The 26,403-nt window shown below is 39.5% G+C and overlaps 1 protein-coding gene across 7 annotated transcripts in view; it reads left to right on the plus strand.

Moving 5' to 3' along the window:
- MTDH (metadherin) overlaps nucleotides 1–24,833 on the plus strand; it is a 51,877-nt gene extending 27,044 nt beyond the window's left edge. For all 7 annotated transcript variants that reach the window (XM_007532263.3, XM_060195999.1, XM_060196001.1 and 4 more), the window contains 6 exons: nucleotides 983–1,081; nucleotides 7,955–8,079; nucleotides 12,364–12,471; nucleotides 15,736–15,876; nucleotides 19,460–19,616; nucleotides 21,704–24,833. In XM_007532263.3, the coding sequence (XP_007532325.1) occupies nucleotides 983–1,081; nucleotides 7,955–8,079; nucleotides 12,364–12,471; nucleotides 15,736–15,876; nucleotides 19,460–19,616; nucleotides 21,704–21,774 (701 nt within the window). In that variant the 3' untranslated portion in view covers nucleotides 21,775–24,833. The remainder of the gene's footprint in view (nucleotides 1–982; nucleotides 1,082–7,954; nucleotides 8,080–12,363; nucleotides 12,472–15,735; nucleotides 15,877–19,459; nucleotides 19,617–21,703) is intronic.
- Nucleotides 24,834–26,403: the final 1,570 nt, after the last annotated feature.

Here is a 26,403-nt window from a genome sequence, read left to right on the forward strand (position 1 = left end):
AAAATAACTATTTTGAGTATTTATTAGCATGTATTTTAGTAGGATGGTACTAATGTCTGTAACCAAGTGAAAAATTGTAAATTAGCAAGATTAGATGAGAAGTAATTGTCTGCAGGCATTTTTCTTAACCATTTCTTTGTATCAATGACCAAAAGTAATCTCAAAGTAACCTAAGACATGGATGCACATAAAAATTCTAATCCAGAAAGTCTGGGTTATATAGACTCCTCATGGAGAGCCACTGCTGTATTTAATTTGCATCCTAAAATAAATCTGAGGCTATAAAGCAAATGTTTTGAGCCTAACATTCATGGACTTACATTCACAAAATTTTGTGTAAGTTCTGGACAGTTGTCTCTCTCAGCTTTCATCTGATCCCTAAAGGACTATATGATACACACACACACACACACACACACACACACACGCCATATTTGTTCCCTATCCCCCAGAAAAAGAGGGGGAAAAGACTAAAAGATAATATTCTCTTTTAAATACCTGAACTTAATGTGTAAACCACAGCACAGCTCTCTTAATCTCTTTAGATTGTCTCTGCCTCACTTCTTTAGATAGTCATCATTTCTTTAACTTTTCCTTAAACCACAGATTCCAACAAACTCAGAACTTCTCTACTTTTCTCCTTTAGGGTTCTAAATATATGGGCATGTTTTCTTGGTTTCTTCTTGGTTCTTGAAATTTTGTAGGCAGCCAGTTTAAAGAGTACAAGAGGCAAGATCTAAAGGATTATGTATTAGGGAAAATTAATTTCTGTTCAGTGAATTAGATCCAGTGATCACCATGCTTAATCTAAAATTAACCTTCAATTCTACTTTCCTCTTATCTTAACTCTTTCTAACATCTGAATGTTTCTTTTTAGGAGAAATAAATAATAAAATCCCCGTGTGAAAATACAGAACTATTGTTATAAAACATCACTAGAAAATTCCATTTCTTAATTTTATTGTATTCGTTTTCCTTTAAGGGTCTACTGCTGAGCCAGTTTCTCAGTGTGCCACTTCTGATTATCAGTGGGATGTTAGACGTAATCAACCCTATATCGATGATGAATGGTCTGGGTTAAGTATGTCCTTTTAAAAATTATCAGTTTCTATTTTTTCCAAAATTTTCTTTATAGCACCCTTTATTCATGCTCTATGTTTTAATTTTAATTTAAATTCTAATTTCTCACCTCTTAGGTCATAGTAATATAGTTTAATAATAAATGTACTACTTACAACTATTGAATATGTGTAGAATTAAGACTAAATTCACTTTGTATGATTTAGGCAATATAGTTACTCTGTAGTTTTTCTCCTCTTTAGAATTTTGTTTGAAATGAATGTGTGCCTCTCTTCCTAATTTTAATTTCATAGAATATGCTTAAAGACTGAAGTTGTAAGGTATGCGATTTTTGTATTGGTAGAAAAATATTTTGGCCTTGTTTTTAGTAGAAGCACAGGAACGTGAAACAGTCTCAAAAGCTAAAAGAGAAAGAGAACATGATTTTTATGTCCAGCAAACATACCATTTTCAGGTTTTTGGGTTTTTTTTTTTTATTATTCTTGGGTTTTTTGCCTTTATCCTTAAACACCAGAATTTACTTTTTTCAATTGTTTATAGCACCTCCTTTTCTACAATTTATGTTATTTTGTAAATATTTCAATTTTGGCCTTTGTTAAAAATAAATTAATGTTTTGGGCATAGATACTAGGAAGTAGCCCCCTTTCCCATGCATGCAACCAAGTTTAGCAAGCCCCCACAGTCCTAGGTGCATCTTTGGTGTCTTTCACTCTCCCTCATCTTTCATTTCCCAGAGGTGATACACATGCAGAGAGAATGTTTAATTTTCTTCAAATAAAGTCAGAACCCTTTGAAGATAGAAATTCTCTTAACTCTTACATCCTCAATACCTAACATAGTACATTATACACGTGGTCGGTTGTGATAATACTTCTGACTGCCAGACACTAGTCTAAATCTTGTGCATATTATTTAATGCTTATGACAGTTCTACAAAGTAGAATCTTTCTCCACTTCCCCCCCAAAAAAAAAACAAGAAAGAAAAAGAAAATATGGCAAAAGAAAAACTATTTTCCCCAGGTTTCCCAGCTAGTAAGTGGAGCAGGTGTTCTCAGACAGTGTCAGTCTGAACCTCAGAGTTCACAGTCTGCTACCATGTGCTGCACCCTTGTTGTGTAGTGACTGTGATAGTGACAGTGAGCTTGCAACATCAAGGCTAGGTTCTAGACTAATTGAAGTACTACAAGAATGTGAAATGTGCTTTGGAGGGCCAGGAGAATGGTTTACTATGTGCAAGATAGAATTGAGTGATGGTAGTGACTGGAAGGACATTGTGTGGTATCTTGGGCAGTTACGGGTTGAGGCTGAGGAAACTGAGCAAACAGGACATGAAGCCTCCTGCTTGAATAATATAGCTCTATTTTTATCTGTATTAAGAGTTTCTTTAATGTGAAAAAACATTACTTTAGGAATAAAAAAAAAAAAAGAAAAGCCTGTCTTCACAGAACTCTGTCCTTAAAGTAGTGTGTATTAGGAAAACCATCTTTCTCAAATTTAGTATGCTGTTGGCAGGTTTTTGTCGTTATTGTTGTTTTAAGTTAAAAAGTTTCTCTTTGGGATTTTTTTTTTTTTCATTTGGTGCCAGGGTTTAAGACCATTGTTGAATGGTTTATGGGACCTTTTTTTTTCCCCACTTAACTTTTAGAGCAGATGAGAGGAGAAAGCACTACTGCTCCACCATCCCTGGATGGTGCTGCTCGCGGTGCCCCCATGTGGTACTAGGGACACTAGGGACTCCCGCATAGAAGGCACGTGGTGGCCCTGTGCTCTGCTGGATGAGATCTCTCCACAGCTTGTGCCACTATCTTTAATGTAACTAAGTTTAGTCTCCAGATTTAGTTATTCCTTGATTTAAAGAATGCGTGATTTTAGTATTTGAGATCCCAGATCCACAAAGTATGAGATTACTAACCCAGCCTAAGGTTTTCACTTATGGTATGATAGTATATTGACCCTCTTGTTGAGGAATAAACATCATCTGACAGACAGATAATTTACTAAACATTTGAATATAAGGTTAAAATACCAATAGCAGGTGATAACTTTTATAAAGATTTTTTAATTGCTTTTTTTAAAATATTGATTTATTTTCCCTTTTGCTGCCCTTGTTGTGGTTACTGATGTCATTGTTGTTGGATAGGACAGAGAGAAATAGAGAGAGAATGGGAAGACAGAGAGGGGGAGAGAAAGATAGACACCTGCAGACCTGCTTTACCGCCTGTGAAGCGACTCCCCTGCAGGTGGGGAGCTGGGGGCTCAAGCCGGGATCATTACGCTGGTCCTTGTGCTTTGCGCCACGTAATTGCTTATTTTTATGAAAGCGAGGAAGAGGCCAGAGTATTTCTCGGCTGTCTTATGACAGTGTTGAGAATCAAACCTGTGGCCTAAGATTTGCAGGTTCTATGCTATTAGGTAAAATTGAACTATCTACATGGCCCAGAAGATAACATTTTCTTTCCTTCATTTGCTTCGTCATTCTCTCTTTATTTTTATTTATTTATTCATGAGAAAGGTAGGAGTGAAAGAACCAGACATCACTATAGTACATGTGCTGCTGGAGATTGAATTCATGGTAGAGTCCAATGCTCTATCCACTGCGCCACCTCCCAGACCACTGCTTCGCCGTTCTCAGTGGACTTCTGTTTTCGCAGACAGAGGAGAGACCCCACACCACTGTGCACTGCTCATGCAGCTTCCCCATTGTGTGGTGTTCCGTGTGGACCAAGGGCCCAAACCCAGGTCCTTGAGCATGGTAAAGTGCGTGCTTTACCGGGTGAGCTATAGTAACCCTTAGAATAATACTTCTTAAAGTTTATTTATTTTCCCTTTTGTTGCCCTTGTTTTTTCATTGTTGTTATAGTTATTGTTTCTGTTACTGATGTCGTTAGATAGGACAGAGAGAGAAATGGAGAGTGTAGGGAAAGACAGATACCTGCAGACCTGCTTCACCGCTTGTGAATTATTTTTAGGTCTAACCCGTTGCAAATCTGTTGTTTCAGTAAAATTGTTCTCAAAATCCAGAAGGGAGGTGGCAGAGTGGATAAAGCACTGGCTCAAACATGGAGCCCCAAGCCTGACCACATATTTGAGAGTGGTGTTCTGATTCTCTGGTTCACCCACATAAAAATAAATAAATGAATAAATGTTCCTCAGCTTTTGCTAGAACTTAATTCAGAAGTAACTTTAGTTAAATAGAACCATAAATGTTAAAAAGACATAAAGGTTATACAAAAAGACATTACTGAGGCTCCTAAGTTCTAGGTTCATTCCCCTGCATCACCAGAAGTCAAAGCTGAGTAATGCTTTGGTCTCTCACCAAAAAAGTATATATGGCAATGAGTAAGTGCTTAAGCAGGAAAAATTAACCCCACTGAATAAACCTAAATTAAGTTTGTCTCTCGAAGAGTACTACCAACAGGAATAGAGCACCGAATAATTACTATGTAGCAAATGCTTTATATGTATTATATAATTTAATCCTCCCCACTGTGTGGGGACTATTATTTTTTATAGAAGATGAGATCATGTACCTACCCTAAGGCAAGGTAGCTAAGATTAAAATACAGGTAGTATGATCTCAAGGCTCACACCCAATCCACCAATAGCAATGCTGCAGCTTACTCATTCGTACTTGTGTGCCAAACAAAAGTTCTGTTCAAAATACGACTTTTTATAGGGGTTATGACTATGATGTTCCTTTATGGTTGAGATAACTGATAGATTTAACTTCTGCCTTTAAAAAAGTATTATTATGGGAGTCAGCGGTAGTGCAGCAGGTTAAGTGCGCGTGGTGCAAAGCGCAGGGACCAGTGTAAGGATCCCAGTTCGAGCCCCCGGCTCCCCACCTGCAGGGGAGTCGCTTCACAGGTGGTGAAGCAGGTCTGCAGATGTCTTGTCTTTCTCCCCCACTCTGTCTTCCCCGTCTCTCTCCATTTCTCTCAGTCCTGTCCAACAACAATAGTAATAACAATAAAGACAGCAACAAAATGGAAATAAATAGCCTCCAGGAACAGTGGACTATTAGTGCAGACAGGAGCCCCAGCAATAACCCTGCAGGCAAAAAAAAAAAAAAAAAAGATGCTGACAAACTTATGGGAGCATTTTGAAGCATGAGAACTTAATTACTTAAGGCATGAGATCTGTACTCTTAATGACAGTTTTAGTCATTGATCTATTGTTTTAAATTGCTCTTAATTGATCTGGGTTTTGTGTGTATGTGTGTTTTTTTTTTTTTTTAAGATTTTATTTACTTATTCATGAAAAAGGAGAGAGAGAAAGAACCAGACATCACTCTGGTACATGTGCTGCCAGGGATTGAACTCATGCCTGAGTCCAGTGATTTATCCACTACACTACCTCCCAGACCAGTGTTTTGTTTTTTACTATAATCAAACCTGGATGGTGCCTTCGGTGATGCAGTGGGTTAAGCTCACGTGCCGCAAAGCACAAGGACTGGTATAAGGATTCCGGTTCAAGCCCCTGGCTTCCCGCCTGCAGGAGAGTCGCTTCACAAGTGGTAAAGCAGGTCTGCAGGTGTGTATCTTTCTCTCCCTCTTTGTGTTCCCCTCCTCTCTCCATTTCTTTCTGTCCTATCCAGCGACGATGACATCAACAATAAAACAACAAGGGCAAAAAAAGGGAATAAATATATAAAATATTTTTTAAAAATCAAACCTGGAAAAATTAGCTAGTATTCTTTCAAGCAGTCTGGTCATCTAGCAGTTTTTAAAAATACTTTCACTGTGTACTCTACTAGATTTCTATCCCACATCCATCCTGTTGTACTGTATTTTTTAAGAAAATAGTTCTTGGGGGGGGTGGGCAATAGCGCAGCATGTTTAGCGCACATGGCTCGAAGTGCAAAGACCAATGTAAGGATCCCAGTTCAATCCCCCAGCTCCCCACCTGCAGGGGATCACTTCACAAGCGGTAAAGCAAGTCTGCACATATCTCTTCTTCTCCTCTCAGTCTTCCTCTCCTCTCTCGCTTTCTCTCCGTCCTATTCAACAATAACCACGACAAGAGCAACAAAATGGGAAAAAATGGCCTCCAGGAGCAGTGGACTTACAATGCAGGAACCACAGGAAGTCCCAGCAATAACACTGGAGGCAAAAAGTGCTTGAAAATTCTTCAGAATACTAGAAATGGACCTACCTTATACCTAGCAATCTCTCTCCTAGCGACTTACTCAGGGGAAATAAGAACAGCTATCCAAAAAGACCTGTGCACACCAGTGTTCACTGCAGTTCCAGATGCCCAGCAGTAGATGAATGGCTAAGAACTTTGTGATACATACACCTAATAGAACACTCTGTAGCTATTAAAACAGAGGTCATCATCACTTGTGCTATATTTGATCAGAACTTGAAGGCATCATGCTGGGTGATCCTAGCCAAATAAAAACCCATGCAGATAGACGGAAGTAAAAACAAAGAACAGTCATGGAAAACATAAGGGAAACTGACTGTGGGTGTAGTGTAGGGCATCAAAGAAAGCAAAGGGCTCTTGGGAAGGAAGAAAAGGGTCAGGATAAGAAAATACATAGGCCTGGTTGTGCCTGTTCATTAAAGACTGTATTGTAAACCATTAATCCTCCAATAAAATAAAAACAAAAAATACAGATCTAGTATCCTGAGAGGTGGGGCAGTGAATGAAATGTTAAGATTCTCAGCATGTACCAGAACTGATTCTCTGGTACTCTCTCTTCCTGTTACTAATTTTTTAAAAATGTATATTAGTACTAGAATATAAAATTCAAAAGCTGTCCTAGGAAGATCTAAATGTTAATTAGGAATGTTAAGTAATATTTGTAAAATTTAAGATAAAACTGAAAAAAAAGATAGTTCTTGGGAATTGGACAGTGGCACACCCTGCTGAGCTCATATTTTACTATGTGCAAACACCTTGATTCAAGCCCCCACTCCCTATCTCCCTTCCCTCTCAATTTTTCTGTCCTATGAAAGCAGGAAGGGGAAAAACTGGCTACCAGGAGCACTAGGTGCAGCCACTGAGCTCCAGCAGTAAGCCTGGTGGCAATCAAAAAAACGTAATCCTTTATATTTCATTTCTTTTTGTTTGTTTTGGATAAACAGAAATATTGAGAGGGGTTGGGAGATAGAAAGGAAGAATGAAGGGGAGACACCAGTAGCACTGCTTCACCATTCTTGAAGTTTACCCCAAAAGTAGGTTGAAGGCCAACAGTTTTCTAAATAAGTGAGTCTTTCATTGATTTACTATATATGAGAAGGAGAAAAAAAAAAAAAGCCAGGGCACTATTCTGGTACACACTGCTGTTAAAGATTGATTCTGACCTTAAGATAATCAGTTACAAAAATGTTGTAATCAGGGCAAAAATAATGACCAGGTCCTAGACTTAAATTAGAAGTGGACAGTGAAAAGAGAACAGATTCGTGAGGCAAAGGAAAGAATTGGACAGAGGAAATAGGGAGAGTGGAATTCAGTGGTTAATTCGTACATTTTTCTGAAGTTTCTTAGATTTTTCATTTAATAATAACAATATAATGTGCCCATTGGAAGTTGGATAAAGGTGTTTCCCATGATATTATTGATTTGGGGTTTTCATTTTTTTCCTAGTTTTTTTTTTTTTTTTTTTTTTAAACCACAGCACTGCTCAGCTCTGGTTTATGATGGTGCAGGGGATTGAGCCTGGGACTTCAGAGCCTCAGGCATGGGAATCTCTTTGCATAACCATTGTGCTATCTACCCCTGCCCATTTTCCTAGCTTTTAAGAGGTACTTGGGAGAAAGAAGAACTGTGGTTTAATAATACATCTTAATTCTTCATGAATTTTAGTTTTTATATTTTAGTTTATGGAAGAAATGGTAGATACCTAATTCACACTGTTAACTTTTAGATGGTCTGTCTTCTGCTGATCCCAGTTCTGATTGGAATGCACCAGCAGAAGAGTGGGGAAATTGGGTAGATGAAGAAAGAGCTTCACTTTTAAAATCCCAGGAACCAATTCCTAATGATCAGAAGGTGAGTAAAGGGATTGGTGGGTATGTTTATTTTCCGTGCTCTCAACTATTTTAGAATTGGTATTAGGGGGTGCTTTCAGATCATGTTTGCCTCAGTCATCATATCCTTGCTCTGTTTCACTCTCTCCCCAAATTATTATGGATTCTGCTATGTGGAAAACACTACTAAACACTGATGAGAAATAAAACAACAGGGTTCTACAGCTTTGAAAATGGTTTCCTAACTGCGTGTTTAGATTGGCTCTCAAGTCACAAGATCAAAGAAGGGTTCACAACAACAGACAAAACAGATGGCACGGGTGGGAGGTTGGCACTGGACATGGCTCACTCAGTAGAGTGCACACTGACCTGGGTTCAGGCCCCCAGACACCAAATGGGAGTACTGCATAAGGTGATGAGAGCTTCACAAATGGTGAAGCAGTGTTCGGTTTTCTGTCTTCTCTGCCTTTCACCCTCTATCTGAGGGGGGAAGGAAAAAATAATTCACCTGGAGAGAGTAGAACCACATACTCAGGAGTCCCCAGTGAAATCCCAGTAGCACTGGAGAAACAAAAACTGCTAGGAATAAAAATGAAACTGAAAGGGGCCAGGTGGTGGCACACCTGGTTGAGTGTACATGTTACAGTGCGAAAGGACCTAGGTTCAAGCCCCTGGCCCCCACCTGCAGGGGGAAAGCTTCATGAGTGGTGAAGCAGGGCTGCGGGTGTGTCTCTGTCTCTCTCCCTCTCTATCTTACCCTCCCCTCTCAATTTCTTGCTCTGTTCTATCCAATAAATAAATAAAGCTAATATAAAAAAAATTTTTTAAAAAAGAAAATATGAAACTGAAGAAGCTCTGAAGATAATAAGACCATTATTCATGAATAAACGAATTAGGATCAGCCATGGATCAGATGTTATGCTAGCAGAGAAATAAATAAGAGACCTTTGCTGGCTTTCAAACACCTACACATGATTGGGGAGGAAAGGAGGAAGATAGGCACGTTGACAAATACTATGTTTGGGTATTATGGCAGCACTTGGGGAGCATTACAAATGTACCTTCTATGTAAAGGGAGAATGTAAAGCAGAGAATAGTCAGAACTGAGAATGGAGAGAAGGGTAGAGACCAGATTCTAGACATTCCTGAGTATCCTCTTGGAAATTGTGGCTAGGAGCCTACAAGTAATAGAAAAAATTAAGCTCGGTTTTCAGGGTTTTTGTTTATTATTTTGTTCTTTATTTGATAGGACAGAGAGAAATCAGGAAGGGAGAGGGAGGCAGACAGACACACCTGCAGTATTTGTTTCACCACTTGCGAAGCTTCCCCTCTGTACATGGGGAATGGGGGCTTGGATCCGAGTCTTTACATGTAACGTGCTCTACCCAGGTGCACCACCACTAGGCCCCTATAGACCTGCTTCACTGCTGGTAAAGCGAGTCCCCTGCAGGTTGGGGAGCTGGGGGCTCAAACCAGGATCCTTACTTATGCCAGTCCTTGTGCTTAACCTGCTGTGCTACCGCCCGACTCCTGCCAGTTTAGTTTTTAAAAACAAAGATTCCCTAACTTTCTTTTTTATTATCACTATTATCTAATTTATTTATTGGATAGAGACAGCCAGAAATTGAGACAGACACCTGCAGCAGAGAGGAAAAGGACTAAAGCATTTGTCGCTCTGGCATATGCAGTGCCAGATTTTGTACTCAGGATCTCGTTCGCAAAAATCCAGTGCTCTACCCACTCTTTAGCTTCCAGGCCAAGCTCTCGATTTTTCTATTTGTTCTTAACTGTGAAGAGATGTTCTGGTGTTTTTGGTTTTTTATGGTCTGTGAATAAATGGATAGTATGTGACTTTTTTCTATTTTGACAGACAAATTGAGGGAGCGACACCCATAGCACTAATATAATTACTAATGTACCGATAGTGAGACTCCACCCCTCCCTCCCCAGCCACAGGTGGGGGCTGGGAGCTTGAACCCGAATCCTTGAGCATAGATGTGGGAGCCGCCACCACCCGGCTCCTAATAAGTGACTTTTTGGTGCTTTTTTTTTTTTTTTTTTTTTTTTGTCTTTCCCCAATCAACAGAATCCTTTAGAGATTCAACCAGATTATTGTGTATCGTTAATTCATTGGTTTCTTTTTATTGCTGAGTTGTTTCCAGTTTGGACTATCATGAAAAGGTGATATATAGATTTGTTTACTATTTATTTGTTATTAGATAGAGACAGAGAAATTGAGAGGGGAAGTGGAGATAGAGGGAGAGAGATACCTGCAGCCCTTCTTCACCATTGATGAAGCTTCCCCCTGGAGGTGGAGACCGGGGGCTTAAACTGGGGTCCTTGCACACTAGAATGTATGCACTTAACCAGCTGTGCCACTACCTAGCCCCTAGGTTTTTTTGTTTGTTTGTTTTTCTCTCTCTCCATTCTGATAAGTGTATAGAGATAATTAATTGTAGTTTTATTTATTTTGCAACCTAGGTTATTGCTTGGGCTCAGTGCCAGCACTACAAATTCACTGCTTTTTTTCCTCCCCCAATTTTTATTAGATAAGACAGAAAGAAATTGAAGGGAGGGCGAGATAGAAAGATAGACAACTGCAGGCATGCTTCCCTTCCCCTCTCCTCCGCTTGGGGAGCAAGAGATCCGAACCTGGGTCCTTGCAGTTGTTAATATGTGCACTTACCCAGGTGTACTGTGTCCCCTCATTGTGGTTTTAATTTGTATTCTGGTGGCTAGTGATGGCTGTGCTGTTTCACCACCATCTGTCTTAATCTGGTGAGATTCATGTCTTGTGCACATTTTCATACTGATATTTTATGATAGACTTTCAGTTTTTCTTAAGTCTAGATGCAGTTTTTTTAGATTTACTTAATTATGAGAGAGAGACAACCAGAACATCACATAGATATATGTGATTCAGGACTCAAACTCAGGACCTCATGCTTGAGAGTCCAGCATTTTGTTTGCCATGCCACCACTGGGTTGAAATACAAATCTTTTTTTGGAAATTGTTTGCAAATATTTTCTTACACTTTGTAGCTTGTCACTCTGTTAACAGTTTTAATGCCAATATTTCTGTACTTACAACTCTAAAGTGAAATAATCGTCTACTCAGTAAGTTATTTATTTTCCAGTATTTATTTTGAATAGAGACAGAAATTGAGACAGAAGGGGAGATAGAAAGGTGTTTATAGCACCGTTTCATTTGTGGAACCTTCCCCTTATGAAAGGACCGGATGCTTGAACCTGGGTCCTTGCATTTGTAATGTGTGTGCTCAACCAGTGTACCGCCACCCAGCCCCAGTTTGTTTATGAATGAGCAGAGGGAAAGCCAGAGCATCTTTAGTGCATGTGATATTAGAGGTGACACTTTAGCTTCAGAGTCCCAACACTTTGTCCCCCGTGCTCCTCCTAGGCCACACCAGTGGCTTTCTTTTTCTTTTCTTTCTTTCTTTTTTTTTTTTTTTTTTTTTGCCCCCCTTTTCTCATCTGCTAACCAGTAAACATTTTTTTCTTTATGCGGGGGCGGAGGGGTAATGGTTTACAGTCAGCAGTGAAATACGGTAGTTTTTACATGTGTAGCATTTCTCAGTTTTCCACATAACAGTTTAAACCCCCTCTAGGTCCTCCTCATCATGCTCCAGGATCTGAACCCCACCCCCCAGTCTTTTACTTTTTTGCTACACACCAAACCCAGTCCAAGTTCTCCTTAGTGTTCTCCCTTCTGTTCTTATTTTGCTACTTCTGTCTATGAGTGAGGTCATCCCATGCTCATCCTTCTCTTTCTGACTGATCTCACTTAATATGATTCCTTCAAGCTCCATCCTAGATGGAGTTAAGAAAATAAATTCACCATTTTTAATAGCTAAGTAGTATTCCATTGTGTATAAAAACCTTTATAAACTGTAACTTGCTCAGCCACTCATCTGTTGGACCACCTGGGTTGCTTCCAGGTTTTGGCTATTACAAATTGTGCTGCTGTGAACATAGGTGTACACAGATCTTTTTGGTGGCTCTTTTTGACTCCTTGAGATACATCCTTAGGAGAGGAATTGGAGGGTCATAAGGTAGGTCCACTTGAGCTTTCTGAGAGTTTTACCAGTGCACTGTTCAGTTCTGGCTTATGGTGGTGTGGCAGATTGAACCGGGGATGTTGGAGCCTCGGGCATGAGAATCTGCTTGTATGGCCATTATGCTGTCCACCCCGACCCACCACTGTTAACTTTCAGATACTTAACTTTAGATCTGAATAACAGAAACCTGAACAGTTAATTCACTTTAATACTTTTGCTTCTAACATCAGATTTCAGATGATGACAAAGAAAAGGGAGATGGAGCTCTTCCTACAGGGAAATCTAAAAAGAAAAAGAAGAAAAAGAAGAAGCAAGGTGAAGAGAATTCTCCTGCACAGGTACTGTATCAAAAGAACAAGCCATTCATTGAGGACCCATTGCTGAAGTATGAAAAGAATATGCAGGTGCTAACAGTATGTAGAGATAAGATGCACAGTATGGGACACAAATGGACTTAAAAGCCACAGAATGTTTACAGATTTAATATATCTATCAAACATAAAAACCCCAAAATAAGTAAAAATTCAAATTAGATGCTATTTGGTTTGTTTTATGGTGAAATAGAAAAAGAGGTATAGTGCTTCATACATACAAAAGTTCTTTTTATTTATTTATTTTCCCTTTTTGTTGCCCTTGTTTTTCATTGTTGTTATTTGATGTCACTGTTGTTGGATAGGATGGAGAGAGGAGGGGAAGACGGGGAGAGAAAGATAGACACCTGCAGACCTGCTTTACCACCTGTGAAGCGAATCCCCTGCAGATGGGGGGCTGGGGGCTGGAACCGGGATCCTTACGCTGGTCCTAATGCTTTGCGTCACCTGCGCTACCGCCCGACTCCCACATACAGAAGTCCTTTTTGAATAACTGGAATTTAGCTCAATTAAAATTTCAGGACATTGGAGTGGTAAATGTGCATAGAAAATTAGTCCTTTGCTAATGATTCCATTTAGAATCTTGGCTGGTGTTTCTTTGATGTCAACAGCAGCTTTCAGTTTATTTACATCAGTCCTGTATTTTTCATTTCTTTTTATCTCATCTAATGTAATTTTTCTAGATTATAATGTAGATCAAAACAGATTTATTTCTTAATAATCATGTGGCTAAGCAGCTGTTTTCATCCTTTTTAATGAAAGAGATCGTTGCCACTTCTTAAAGCATAACTTATATAGCAATTCTGCTATTCCTTTTTATGATAGAGACAGAAATAAGCAAGAGTAGTCCAGGAGGTTGCACGGTGGATTAAACATTGGACTCTCAAGTATGAGGTCCTGAGTTCAGTCCCTGGCAGCACATGTACCAGCATGATGTCTGCTTCTTTCTCTCCTGCTGTCATTCTCATTAATAAATAAATAAAAACTTCACTTTTTTTTTTAAAAAGAGGTTAAATAAGACAAGGGAAAGAAAAACACCTGCTTCGCCACTCATGAAGCTTTCCCCCTTCAGGTGGGGACAGCTGGGGTCCATGGACATTATACACATAATAATTGGCTCTTCTTCTTAAGATGCTTATTTATTTCATAGAGGAGAGACTACAGTACTGTTCCACTATCCATAGTGCTCACTCTACTTTCCCACAGTGCTCTTACGTGGTGTCAGGGCTCAAACCCACTTCAGACTCAAAGTGCACTTCACTGGCTGCACCACTACTTGGTCCCTCTTCTTTTTTTTTTTTTTTTTTTTTTAAGAATTTATGGGAGTTGGGTGGTAGCACAGCGAGTTAAGCGCATGCGGCGCAAAGTGCAAGGACCAGCATAAGGATCCCGGTTTAAGCCCCCGGCTCCCCACCTGCAGGGGAGTCACTTCACAGGCAGTGAAGCAGGTCTGCAGGTGTCTTGTCTTTCTCTCCCCGTCTTCCCCTCCTCTCTCCATTTCTCTCTGTCCTATCCAACAACGATGACATCAATAATAATTACAATAAAACAACAAGAGCAACAAAAGGGAATAAATAAATAAATATAAAAAAGATTTTTTAAAAAAGAATTTATTCATGAGAGAGATAGGAGAGAAAGAACCAGACATCACTCTGGTACATGTGCTGCCGGGGATCGAACTCGGGACCTCGTGGCTGAGAATCCAATGCTTTATCCACTGCACCACCTCCTGGACCACTCTTCATTGGTTCTTAATGAAATATATTCTTTGAGTTCTCTTTTTGTTGTGAAAAGCATAGACTCTTACAAATAAATGATACCAAACAAGGGTCAGCAAACTATAATAGCTTACTGGGGTAGTGTGCTAGCTCCTTTGCCATGTGCACAACCCAGGCTCAAGCCTGGCCCCCTCTGCACTGAAGGAAGCTTTAGTCTTTGGTTTCTTTCTAAAGAAAAGTTATAGGTATGTTTTCCTTGTTGAAGGAACATGAAAAATGTTGGCAGCTATCCTTTGATGGTAATACTGTCTGAAATGTAGCTCGACTTTTCTTGGATTTCATTCTTTTTTTTTCCTTTCTCCTCCTGTGCTCTAAATTATGATCTTTTCTGATGTTAGGAGATAGCTTGCCTAAGAGCATATGTCTTTTTTTTTTTTTTAATTTTTTTTAGATTTATTTATTTATTCCTTTTTGTTGCCCTTGTTTTATTGTAGTTACACCATCTCCCAGACCACAGTTCTTTGTTTGTTTGTTTTTAAGAATTTATTCATGAGAAAGATAGGAGGAGAGAAAGAACCAGACATCACTCTGATACATGTGCTGCTGGGGAAATAAGTCCGCCAGGAGCCGTGGAATCAGACAGACACAAAGCTGGGGGTAAGGGGAGGCAAGCTGTTTTATTCTGTTTGAATTGACTTGACCAGTTAAAACAGTTCTCATCTTGAGATGTGAATTAATTGAATAATAATTGCTTTTTAATTCATATGTGCTCAAATTACCTGTGTACTATATGTCTGAATAATTCTTAGAGGCCAGGCTCTGGCACACGTGGTTAAGCGCACACATTACAGTGGATGCAAGTGTCTCTGTCTCTCCCTCACTATCTCCCCCCTCCTCTCTCAATTTCTCTCTGTCCCTATCCAATAAATAAATAGAAATTAAAAAATAATTCTTACATACTCTTAAACTTGTTTGGTTCACTTTTGAAGTAAGGTTACCTTATTGAAATATCTTCTAGTGGTCCAGGAGGTGGCGCAGTGGATAAAGCATTGGACTCTCAAGCATGAGGTCCTGAGTTCAATCCGTAGCAGTGCCAGAATGATAAATGGTTCTTTCTCTCCTCCTTTCTCATTAATAAATAAAATAAATATCTCCTGGACATTATTACCATGTAGAACCAGTTACATTTCCATAAGTATAAATGAGTGATTTATATAATAAAGGGGCCCAGGCAGTGGTGCACCAGGTTAAGTGCACATAGTATGAAGCATAAAAACTCGTGCAAGTATCCCCGTTCAGTCCCCCAGCTCCCCACCTACAGGGGGTTCACTTCACAAGCAGTAAAACAGGTCTGCAGGTATTTAATTCTCTCCCTATCTTCTCCTCTCAATTTCACTCCTATTCAGAAACAAAAAAAATGGCAATAGAACAGTGGGTTCATAGTGCAGACACTGAGCCCCTTGGAGGCGAGGTGGGGGGAGAAAGATCTCTAATAAACTACTTTATTCTGCAGGACACAGAAGAATTAGAAAAAGAGACAAAAGAAGAGCTTCCTGTAAATACCTCTAAAGTCCGTCCGAAACAGGAAAAAGCTGTTCCCTTGAAGACCATAAGCACTAGTGATCCAGCTGAAGCACTCGTGAAAAATAGCCAGGTACTTTTTTTGTATTTCAAGAACAAAATTTCGATGACTTAAGAATTGTACCATAGTGTTACTTTATTGAAATATCATGGGATTCAACAATATCCTTCATTAAGGGGGTTGGGGGGGTAAAGTGGCCTGAGATGTGGCACAGTAGATAGAATAGTGAACTTACAAGAATGAAGTTTTGAATTTCGCCTCTTGGATATACCAGGGTAATACTGTTTTACAAAATGTAGAGTGCTGGATGCTGATACATCTGCTAGAAAACACATGCCAGTGGTCTGGGCGGACTCTCAAACATGAGGTCCTGGGTTCAGTCCCTGGCAGCACATGTACCAGAGTGATGTCTAGTTCTTTCTCTCTCCTCCTATCTTTCTCATAAATAAATAAAATCTTTAAGAAAAAAAGAAAAGAAAGAAAACACATGCTACCAGGCACAAGGACCTGGGTTCAAGCTCCTGATCCCAACCTGCAGGGGACAAGCTTGAGCAGTGAAGCAGCAGCACTGCAGCAGGTATCTCTCTTTCTCTCTTCACCTCCCTCTCAAATTCTGTCTATAAGAAAAAAAAAAAAAAATTAATGGTGTCCAGGAGTGATGACTTTGTCATGCAGGCACTAAGCCCTGACAGTAACCCTGGTGGCAGGAAAAAATAAGGTATTTACCAGGACGCAGTGATTATTACTCATTAATTTTTTTTAAGGATTTTATTTATTCATGAAGAAGATATGTGGAGAGAGAATCAGACATCACTCTGGTACATGTGCTGCCAGGGATTGAACTCAGGACCTTGCACTTAGAGGCCATTGGTTTATCCACTGCGCCACCTCCTTGACCAATTAAAATTTTGTTTCTGATTAAGTAAATTGTGTTACAGCAAACTACATTGAGTTTGACAAAAACTGCAAGGTTCAGTTATATACTTTTTAAATGTATTGAGGGATCTATTTTACACTAGTTGAGGACCTGGAGATAATCTCAGAACAAAATAAACAAAAACCTCTCCCTTTATACAGTTGACATATTTAATGAGATGTCTTTATACTTGAAGCTTGGGAGGTGGTTCAGTAAATTAAAGCACAAAATTTATAAGATGCAAGAAATAGCTGATTGATTACCCAGCATCACTCAGTCAGAGCTGAGTGGTGCTGTGTGTGTGTGTAGGGGGGGGATAGGTTTAGAGTAGAAACTGATTAACCATTAAGAAAGTAATTATAAGGATCTTGGTGCTACAAATATTGGGCTGAGGAGATGGCATAGTAATTATGCAAAAGAACTTTCAGGCCTAAAACACTTTTGGTGCCAAGTTTAATCCTTAGTATGATCTCTCTTTTTGTTTGTTTTTTTGCCTCCAAGGTTATTGCTGGGGATTGCTGCCTGCACTACCAGTCCAGTTCTCCTGGAGGCCATTTTTCCCTTTTGTTGCCCTTGTTATTGTTTTTGGATAAGACAGAGAAATCAAGAGAAGAGGGGGAAAGAAAGACACCTGCAGACCTGCTTCACCACTTGTGAAGCGACCCCCCTCCCCACACCCCACCCCCTGCAGGTGGGGAGCCAGGGCTCAAACCGGGATCCTTATGCCATGTGTGCTTAACCCACTGTGCTACTGCCAGGCCCCCTTAGTGTAGAGTCTTAATCTTGCTTCTTCTTTGAATTGAATGCTTTTAATTCTTTTAAGACTATTTTGGGGTAAGTAAAAGGATACCATCTTAGTACAAAAAGACTGATCCCTTCTATGTTTTAACAGTGTTAAAAAGGAGGAGATAAAAATAATACAAGTATTGAGTATGCAATAAGTATAGGGACACTAAACATGTTGATTAGAACAAGAAGTTAGAGCCTGAGATACAGCTCAGTTTAAAGCTTATGCCTTCTGTTGGTGAGGTGCTGCATCCAGTCCCTCAGAATATTTGAGAGAGGGAGGGTAATGAAGGCGGATACCATGTGATAGCAGTAGTGCGCATGACTTGACTTCTCTTTTTATATACTTATTTATTTATTCCCTTTTGTTGCCCTTGTTTTATTGTTGTACTTATTATTGATGTTGTTGTTGTTGTTGGATAGGACAGAGAGAAATGGGGGAGAGAAAGACCTGCAGATCTACTTCACTGGTTGTGAATCGACGACTCCCTGGCAGGTGGGGAGCCAGGGGCTCAAACCGGGATCCTTGTGCTTTACCTGCTGTGCTACCGCCCGACTCCCATGACTTGACTTCTGTGTGAAGAGTTCCAGGTTCAGTCTTTGGCACCACCAATAGACAAAGCTTATTGATGCTCTGGTAAGAGCAAAATATAAGCAAAAAGTTGGAGCTCTGTGGGCCATGGACAAAGCAGTGTTTTGGTCTCTCACTCATTTTCTGTGTCTCAGTCCAGAATAAAAATTGAAACCGGGGGCCAGAGATAGCACAGCAAATTAAGCACACAAGGCGTGAAGCGCAAGAACTGGAGTAAGGATCCTGGTTCGAGCTCTGGGGCTTCCCACCTGTGGGGGGGAGGGGTTGCTTCACAAGTGGTAAAGCAGGTCTGCAGGTGTCTTATCTTTCCCCCATCTCTGTCTTTCCCTCCTCTCTCAATTTCTGTCTGTCGTATCCAACTATGGCAGCAGTATCAACAACAGGATAATAACCAAAGGCAACAAAAAGGAAAAAAAGGCCTCCAGGAGCAGTGGATTCATAGTGCAGGCACAGCCCCAGCAATAACCCTGGAGACAAAAAAAAAAAAAATTCAAACCAGTTCTTTCACACGTCTTGAGTACTGGGTTTATTCCTCCGTGCTGCATTTTAAGTTAGTGAAAGTGAAGTTACTCATTCCTGTTGAAATTCACTAGGGAGTCAGGCGGTAGCACAGTGGGTTCAGCGCACATGGCGCAAAGCAAGGACCAGATAGGATTCCGGTTTGTGCCCCGGGCTCCCCACCTATCTCCCCCTTCTCTCTTAATTTCTCTCTCTATCCAATAACAAATAAATTTGAAAAAAAAAATTTTAAAGCAATTTAAAAAAAACTTTTAAAAATTCACTAAATATGGGGCCGGGTGGTGGCACACCTGGTTGAGTGCACACATTACAATGCACAAGGACCCCGGTTCGAGCCTCCTGTCCCCACCTGCAAGGAGAAAGCTTCATGAGTGGAGGAACAGTGTTGCAGGTGTCTCTCTACCTCTTTCCCTATCACCCCCTTCCCTCCTGATTTCTGACCGTCTCTAGTCAATAAATAGATAAAGATAATTAAACATTAAAAAAAAGATTCTCTAAAATATCTTGTAATTAAGTTTGTTGGCTTGGGAAAAGACTGAGCACCAAAGGTTCCCTCAATATGAAGGGGACAGTGACCCAAGTACATAACAAAATAACACACTATCCAAATGAGCTATTCTCCAGCCCAATGTTTTGTAATTTTAAAGTTTCATCCATTCTTATCTTGATCTGTCTTTGTGAATATTGTGCTAAAGGTGTATTTGGTTGTCACTAGAGGGCAGGCCTGAGTTGTCCTGCCAATTTTCTAAAAACATCTTACATTTACTTGCTGCAAAATAGCCTCTTGGCATTACTCTGATACTTAATTTTATCTGAAATTTTCTATTTAAAAAAATTAATAGCCTATCAAGACTCTTCCACCTGCTGTTTCTACCGAGCCATCTGTTACTTTATCAAAAAGTGATCCTGACAAGAACTCGTCCCAAGTGCCACCGATACTGCCAGAGACAGATAAATCCAAGTCAGATACTAAGCAAAACAGCGTGCCTCCTTCACAGAGTGAGTGTTTATTTCTTCTGTATTTTCTGTACTGTTGTGTTACTGTTAAGAGTCTAAGGTAGCTAAGTCAATACAGCAGCCCAGCTGCTTTGTAAATGCTGGTTCCTTAAAGCCTATGGAGCTCAGTTGTGAGGGACAGAAAGTTAAAATGACTTTAGGTGCGAGTTACTAGCCAAGGACATCTGCACAGGAGATCTTGGCACCTGCCCTTAACTATCTGGTTCCTCCCTTGTCTGTACATATGTTCTTGAAACCACATTTTTCTGTGCCTTTTTTCTCTCTTTAGCTACCTTTCTTGTCTGTGTCACCCATTTTCACTACTTAGACTGTGTCATATTAAATTGGTTTTTCTAGGTCAGAAGTAGTGATGTGTCTAAGCAGTTAAAACAAAACAGTGTGGGGGTCATAGTGCAGCAGGTTAAGCACACATGGCGTAACCACAACAACGATAAACAACAAGGGCAACGGGGGGAGGAGGGGGAATAGCCTCCAGGAGCAGTGGATCCGAGCCCCAGCAATAACCCTGGACACAAAAAAAGAAAAAATAAGAATAGTGCACTGGAGTTGAACTAAAAGAGGAAGAAAGGCATAAACTGACTTTTTTTTAAAAAACATGTGACTAGTAGAACCAGAGGAGACAGTTCACTTGGGAGCACACCTACTTTGCTTTGTGCTCAACCAGCTTACAAGCCCCCTGTACATCAACTAAGTACTATGGTAGCACTGAGGGAAAGGTTGTCATTTTGGGTTTTTTTTTTTTTTTCCCCCTCTACATTTTTTTCCAGGGTCGCTTTGGCAATACTGGGTCCTTATGGTTTCATATGAATTAGAGGATCAGCTTTTTGGAATATTTCTGCAAAAATTGTGTTGATAGGAACTGCATTGATACTATGAATCACTTTGGGTTGTACTGCCATCCTAACCTATTTAAAGCTTCCACTTCATGAGTATTAGCTGTGATTTGATTTACTTATAATCTTGGTTTCTTTCCACTGGTTTTTGTTTTTTTTTCCAAAGCATTTATTTATTTCCTTTTGTTGCCCTTGTTGTTTTATTGTTGTAGTTATTGTTTTGATGTCATTGTTGTTGGATAGGACAGAGAGAAATGGAGAGTGGAGGGGAAGACAGAGAGGGGGAGAAAAAGAGAGACACCTGCAGGTGGGAAACTGGGGTCTCGAACCGGGATCCATGTGCACTTAACCCGCTGTGCTACCGCCCGACTCCCCTGGTAGTTTTATGGTACATCATCCACAGGCCTATTAACAGTCTGCCTTTGCCTTAAAAAAAAAAAAAAAAAAATCACAAGTTTTGAGTGTTGGCAGAGTTGTGGTACTTGATGAAAAACTACAGAGCGAGAAACTAAATATTGTTAACCAGCTTCCATCAAGACTATGCCTGTGCATTGTCACAAGGGAAGACTGAAGGAACAGAGTCACTGAGTCCTGACATACAAGGTGGGGTGAACATAGGAAAGTACAACTTTGGCAGTTGGGTGGTGGTACACCCAGTTGAGCACACATTACAGTGCATAAGGACCTGGGTTCAAGCCTCTGGTCCCTACCTGCAGGGAAACTTGACGTGGTGAGAGAGTATTTATTGCAGGTGCCTCTCTCCCTCTTAGAGACTCCCTTTCCAATCTCAATTTCTGTCTGTTTCTATCCAAAATAAATAAATCAAAGATTAAATAATTAAAGTACAACTTTGATGAGTTATTTCTGTTCAGGTCTCCCTTACATCACCTTCCTTAAAATAATGATTTTTGGTACCATGCAGATAATTGTGTGCTAGGCACTGATAGAAGACAAAAGAGCAAGGTACAGCTATATCCAGAGACTATGCTTAATTTTGAGGAATGAGGGATAGTTTTGATCCTGTTATTTGTCTACCTACCTATCTCAAAAAGTCACCCCAGATCAGTAGAGGCCAATGACAATAAAACAGGTAAATTAATTAACTTGAAGGTGTTTGATTAAACTTAAAATTTGAAGCAATGGTTTGTGTGTGTGTGTGTGTTTTTAATAGATAGTGCATTTCATGACATAACTGTATTTACTGTCCCTCTAACTTTTTTCTCTCTTTCCTTTCAGCCAAGTCTGAAACTAATTGGGAATCTCCCAAACAGATAAAAAAGAAGAAAAAAGCCAGACGGGAAACGTGAATTTTTTTTTCTCATGAATTAGACATGTGTTTGCCAACACTGTCTTGAAGATTACGCTGTTTATGCAATAATTTGTGAACGTGTACAGAGTTTTATATCAATTTAAACCAATTTTTAAAAACAAGACTGTGAACACAACCACCATAAGAATGGAATCAAAGGAACGTTAATTTATGAAATTAAGAAGTCGGCAGAATATATACTACAATACTAGAAGACACTTGGGAAAGTCTTTTCAATTTAACAAGAAGCATCTTAATTTAAGAATATTATTCTGATTTTACAACCGTGCCCTGTTTACAACAGATCGTGCCCTATCTCATCTGTAGCTGTGAAATAAAGGATTTTGATTAGAGAGATAGTTGCCTACAAACCAGTAGGCAGCTTCTTGGATCTTATGCACAGAACTTAAAACCATTTGCATCGTTTTATGCTAAAAGTCAAAGTGCTTTGATCAAATGCATAATCTGCCATATCTTTACCTGTGTGTTGGTAGCAGTTTGTATTAAAGGAATCACAAGTGCAAATAAAAAGGCATTTATTATTTGCTGAACTAAACTGTCCTGGTTTAGTTTGCAGGTTTTTAATTCTTAAATGAAAATGTATTTGACACTTGTATGGCTCATGAAGTTATTTTTGATAGGCTTGCATTACTTGAATTGTTCAAAGTACAGTATATTTTAAATTAAGAAAGGTAAACTGTCTTTTACTTGCAAGGTTCAGACTCTCAAATAATGCTCTTGCTTATGATTTGAAAACTTTCAAACTCAATTCAATTTACATAGTCCTTTTCCCTAGTAAATTCTTTTCCAGCATCATCTCTTTGTTACTGATACTTTTTTAACTTAGTGAAATCTTTCACAAGTCAGAGAGAACTTTCAGTATATGATGGAGAATGAAAAACTAGAGTCAGACAGCTTTAATTGACATTGTCAAGACCTCCAGTTATCAGGAATACATTTTTTTACTGCCTTAACCTGTAGTGTGTAGAATATGCATCATTTATTAAAGGGGATTCGTGTTTTTATAAGAATTTTCATGTAACTTGCAATTGTGGTCAAATGAGGAACGTTTCCTGCTTGAAACTGTATTGATTTAAATGATGTGTGAGATGTTTCACCATTTTCAGGCACTGTGTAATTGTGTTGTAATAAACTGGCAGGTATCTTTGTAACTATAAATAGTGCATGCTCAGCCATGTACACTGTAAATAGCCTTTACCAAACGTGTTTGACATGGACCATAATTAACATCACTTAGTGAATCGTGATTTAAAAAAAAAAAAGCCATGATTTATTTGGTGTGTTGGCTTAATTGTTTCTTGTGGCACCCAGAATGAAACGGTTTAACAGCTGTAACCAATGGTACTGATCTGTCCATCCGATGTTGTCTTTATTATATTTGATTGTGATTTAATAGTATTGCATTGTCATGCTAGGAAAGCTAAAGAAAATGGTTTTAGTGTTGCTGGAGACTGGCGTTAATGGACAGCTTTCCTAACAAGTGATAATTAACTTTCATCAGGTGTTAACATCTGTTTCAGGAACATGGCAGTATGTTTACATGTCAGAAGTTTTGTTTAATTTTATGATATTTCAAATTTGACTTGTTTAAATAAATTCAGCAAATGTATAGCATTGTTTTTATTTGCTTCAGTGTTTGGGGTAAATGAGCTTAAAGTGCCAGGAATGGATTTCTTCAAATGGTTTTTTTCTGTTAATTTTACATAGCTGGTTCCTAATTGGATACAAGGATGCCTTAGTTGCCAGCACTTTGTAAAGGCATCACAAAGGGGAACTTGATAGGGAGCCTATAATTTTAGAATGTGCCAAAAGATATACTCAAAAAATTCAATTGAACTCTCTCAACTCTACCTCTTTTTTTTTTTTTTTTTTCTCCTTTAAACAAGAGCACTGCTCAATTCTTCAATTCTGGCTGATGGTGGTGTGCAGGGGATTAAACTTTGGAGCCTCCAGCATGAGAGTCTGTTTGCCTAACCATTATTAAGCTATCTACTCACCGCACCCTCACCATTTCTTTATCTTAGAATTTTGTTGGCTGTTTCAAGTGCTGGGTTTTATTTCTCCAGTGTCTCCCATTCAAACACCTATGCCAGTGCCAGGTGTTAAAGACACCTTTCAAGAGGAGATTCAATGTAGAAATGAAGGAAGAGCGTTACTAAATTGAGGTGGATCCAGTGTGGGGAGATCTCTGATGTCCCTTCTCTCTCTGGCTCAAGAGTTGAGGATCTTCTGTTTAAAGAGATGGCAGCTATGTGTTAGAATTGATAGAGCTCATTGCTCTTATCCTTGTCCAGAATATCTTTATGTGGCATTAGTTTCTGACATCTGAACAGAAGAACTGTTTTCTAATCAACTCAGAAGGCACTAAATTCAAGGCAAACATTGGGAGGGGAACCAGTTGTCCTTTGGAGGCTTGTAGACATTCCCCAAACTATTGACAGGAAAATAGTTGATTCTTTGAACTGTGTAAAGCCTGGAGGGAAATGTTACTCTCACTGATACAGCCTCCCAGAGAAAGTAGTATAAAAAAAAAAAATTGCCTAATCCCTATCTGTCTGCACATACTGAAAATCCTTCCTTGTTTTGGAACAGGGAGCAGTGGTTTTTTAAGATTTCCCCAGACAGCAGGAATCTACCTATATATTTGTATTGAGTAAAACAATAGTTGAGAGAGTCCAAAAGTAATTTTTTTGAACTAAAAATGTCAATGTAACTTATGTTTACTTTGTGCATGCATTTTGTTGGGGGAGGGAAGGGTGAAAATCTGAATGATGGTATTTCAGACTAATTTGGTTTGTACTTGTTAAAGATATTTAAGGGGAATATTTAACTACAGTTTAGTTTTTCTTAAAGACAGTCATTATAGTTTGAGATCTCTTTTGAAATTTAGAATTTAGGTTCAAGATGTCTTAAGATTTTATTGTAAATTCATTGCACAAACTGGAAATACTTTCCAAAATCCTTAGGGAATGCAAATGTTATTTGTAAAATACACTGAGTATTGTAAATAAAGCAATCCATTTTTGTTTTGTTAAATTGCTTGTTAATAGTTCTCTGGTGGGAAGGTATTAACACTTTGCGTCCTAAACTAGATTACTTGTTGATGGTCTTGATGACTTTGTCCTAAAATAATAGGTACACTTGTAGACTTTTGCACTGGTAGAACAAATATTTGGAGTTGAGTATTATAGAACACATCTTAGCTGTAACTTCCACCAAGTGCAGTATTTCGGTAGTGTCAGCTTTGCAGGGTAAGAAAATTAGATCCTTGTGGTCTGGGAGGTGGTGCAGTGGCTAAAGCACTAGACTCTTTAAGCATGAGGTCTTGAGTTCAATCCCCAGCAGCACATGTACCAGAGTGATGTCTGGTTCTTTCTCTCTCCTATCTTTCCCATTAATAAATAAGTAAATAAAATTAAAAAAAAAAATTAGATCCCCAGGGGGTTGGGCACAGCGGGTTAAGCACAGGTGGCGCAAAGCGCAAGTATTGGCATAAGGATCCTGGTTCGAGCCTCAGGCTTCCCACCTGCAGGGGAGTCACCACAGGCAGTGAAGAAGGTCTGCAGGTGTCCTATCTTTCTCTCCCCCTCCTCTCTCCATTTCTCTTTGTCCTATCCAACAACAATAATAACTACAACAATAAAAAAAGGGCAACAAAAAGGGAATAAGTATTTTTAAATTATAAATAAAAGAATGCCAGGAGTGGCCTGAGAGATAGCACAATGGATAAAGCATTGGACTCTCAAGCATGAGGTCCTAAGTTCAATCCCCAGCAGAATATGTACCAGAGTGATGTCTGGTTCTTTCTCCTTTCTTTCTCGTTAATGAATAAGTAGAATTAAAGGGGGCCAGGCGGTGGCACACCTGATTAAGTGCACACATTACAGTGCACAAGAACCTGGGTTCAAGCTCCCTTAGCCCCTGCCTGTAGGTCTGCAGTTGTCTCCTCCCCTCTCAATTTCTCTGACTCCACCCAATAATAAATGAATTAATATTTTTTAAAAATAAAGTTTAAAAAAAAATGGGACCAGGTAGTGGCGCACCTGGTTGAGCGCACATGTTACAGCGCACAAGGAACACGGTTCAAGTCCCCGGTCCCCACCTGTGGTGGGGTGGGGGGAGCACAAGTGAAGCAAGGCTGCAGGTATCTATTCCTCCCATTTTTTAAATTATCTTTATTTTTTATTTATTGGATAGAATTGGTCAGAAATTGAGAGGGAAGGGAGGGGTGGAAAGGGTGAGAGACACGCCTGCAGCACTGCTTCACTTCTGAAGCTTTCCCCCTGCAGGTGGGGACTGGGGGCTCGAATCTGGCTCCTTGAACATTGTGACATGTGTGCTCAACCAGGTATGCTACCACCAGCCCCCCCCCCCTCTCTCTCTAACCCCCTACCCTCTCGATTTCTGGCTGTGTCTATCCAATAAATAAAGATAAAAAAAGAAAACAGAAGATGGAGCAATGGATTAAGCACTGCACTCTCTCAAGAGTGAGGTTCAATTGGATCCCTGACATTACATGTGCCAGAGTAATATTCTGGTTCTCTCTCTTCTTAAATAACTTTTTTTTTTTTTTTACCAGAACACTGATCAGCTCTGGCTTATGGTG

Source organism: Erinaceus europaeus, chromosome 8, assembly GCF_950295315.1.
Source record: "Erinaceus europaeus chromosome 8, mEriEur2.1, whole genome shotgun sequence".
Taxonomy (NCBI): domain Eukaryota; kingdom Metazoa; phylum Chordata; class Mammalia; order Eulipotyphla; family Erinaceidae; genus Erinaceus; species Erinaceus europaeus.